We start from the raw sequence: 2354 nt of genomic DNA on the forward strand, positions 1-2354 counted from the left end.
ACACACACACACACACGAGTGGTGTTTCATTTTAATCATGGATTTTGAGGTTTTAATCAGATAATTTGCTATTTTTTTTAAATCAGAGAATTTGTGATTTTTAAAACAGAAAACAAGGATCCCTACTTATGAAGCACCAATCTGTATGAACACCAGCTCCAAGCCTTGGAAAAAAACAATAAAGAGCACCTGATCTTGCTTATATCAGCATTATATGAAAATGAGAGGAAAATCCTAAGTGAGAGCAGTATCATCTAAGCTATAGCTTTTCTCTGCAGCATTTTACCACTGATAATTGCAAATTTTCTCCTGTTTTTCCTCCCCAAATGCATCCCTTCTGATTTGTCAGAGAAAAAAAGTACAAAAGATGACCTTATTCCTAGTAGTCAGATTCACATTGTTAGGGCCAAGCTGACACATGGAACATCTTCACTCCTCTGTGAATGCTTAAAATGATACAAACACGTATGACAAGATGAGGCTGGTTTTAGTTTTTGAAAATGTTTAAAAATCTACAGCTAAAGTATATATTGCTTAATGTCTTTTATCCTGAAGATCGGCATTTACATCTTAACAAAGAGCCCATTCATTCTGTTGAAAATGAGTTACAACGTACTAACAAATGAACAAACAAACAAACAAACAAACCAAAACCAAAAAGAAGCCTTAGCAAAAGCAATACTCACTTTGTACCAATTTACAATATTTTAAAGCATCTGTTGTGGGTAAAATCCAAGAGACTGCTAGAGTTTGTGAATTTTGTATGCACAAAAAATCTGAACCAGTAAATTCAAACCCTTTGGCAAACTCCCTTCAAGCACATAAAGAGTGCACCTATTCTAATCTGCAGAGCGAGGCAGATATCACTGGCTTTCACAAAATTTGACAGATTTGGTATGGTGTTTTGCATAGAAAATCTGATTTTATAAATTCTCCAACAACTGTACCTAGAAGTTTTAGTGTCAGAGCCTATGTCTGGTATATAATACAACTGCTTGTGCTTGGGTATTATAGACAGTTCCAAGGAATACCATCCTTATCGTCTCAACTACTTCAGTGAATGCAGCAATCCTGTGAGATGCAAAGCAGAGGCCTGAATCAGCCAACAGACCAGACTTCCAATAGATCAGAGTGACAGGACTCCCCCACAACTCCCTGCCAAGTCTCTATTTGTAAAAAGACAGAAGAGAGGCCAAAAGACATGCTTATTGCTAACAGCTATCCATGCTCCCTTTACTTCCAGGTAGTGTAGGAGGCCAGGAATTAGCCTTCTGCTGGTATCAAGTCATAGGTGCTAGACTAACAGCAACGTTCTATAAAATGCTTTTGTTTTTTCATCATTAATGACACTGTTTGGAATAAGTCACAATTACTTACCTTGTAGAGTTCCACACGGTGATCCCCTCCTCTGTGAAAGGAAGTTAAAGAGAACGGGGAGGAAAAAACCCACATTAGTAATTAAGCTCCCACAAACATCTAGTTTCAGACCTGTATTTTTTTTCTCCAGGTCTCAGAGAGAATACAGACTAAGGTTAATACTCTAGAAATACAAAATACCTTAAGTCCTTGGCTGCTTGCCACAAGCAGACAGCCATCTGTTAATTGAACAAGTATGCACTCCATACCTGGCCTTCTTTCCCTCTCCTCACAAACCAGATACACATATGCACATCTAGAAAATGGGAGTTTTTGCCAGTATTAACAACTCTCTAAAAATACAAAAGACAAGGGAAGCAAGCCAAATTCATCAGAAGTAATTTTCAAAACAGCCTAAGTCTTCCTTAGGCTATATCAGCAGCATGATTTACTAATGTGGAAAAGAACTTTTGGTGGAGTACTACAAACAGAACAGGTTCAGATGCTGCACTGGTATGAAAAAAAGGCTAAAGTAAGCAGCTTTGCCTTAGGCACTGATCATTGTGGGGCCCCAACTGATGGGTTTTTTTTATTTCTTTTTAGGAACAAACAGACCTGAGCTGCAATGAGCCCTAGCAGTAATGGCAGTATTACAATGCATAGTGACTGAAAATACCAAGGGACTTGATTATCTAAAAACAAAAAAAAATGCTCTCAAATCAAATTATAAGATCATAGAAAAGTAGGGCTGCTTGAGTTCCCACTGAAGTCAACAAAGTGTTATGTGGACTTTGGGAATAGATTCATACCCAGACATCACCCACACAAGTGATTCTACTTGAAACTGCCCTTAGATATGGCATAATTAAAATGGCTGCTAAAAATTAACTGTCTGGGTGATTTATACCTTTTATCCCGGGCTGGACACAGGCATGGGCAAACCAGGTGTCTGCCTGGGGCCCGGACAGGGCCCGGACAGAAAGGGGGCCTGAAAATGG

General features: G+C 38.7%; 1 protein-coding gene across 1 annotated transcript in view; it reads right to left on the reverse strand.

Moving 5' to 3' along the window:
* Positions 1-2354, reverse strand: part of ABHD12 (abhydrolase domain containing 12) — a 111031-nt gene that overhangs the window by 29039 nt on the left and 79638 nt on the right. The window contains exon 5 of the mRNA XM_019516165.1: positions 1378-1408. Coding sequence (XP_019371710.1) covers positions 1378-1408 — 31 coding nt within the window. The remainder of the gene's footprint in view (positions 1-1377; positions 1409-2354) is intronic.

Source organism: Gavialis gangeticus, unplaced genomic scaffold (assembly GCF_001723915.1).
Source record: "Gavialis gangeticus isolate Ggan-Ray unplaced genomic scaffold, GavGan_comp1, whole genome shotgun sequence".
NCBI lineage: Eukaryota > Metazoa > Chordata > Crocodylia > Gavialidae > Gavialis > Gavialis gangeticus.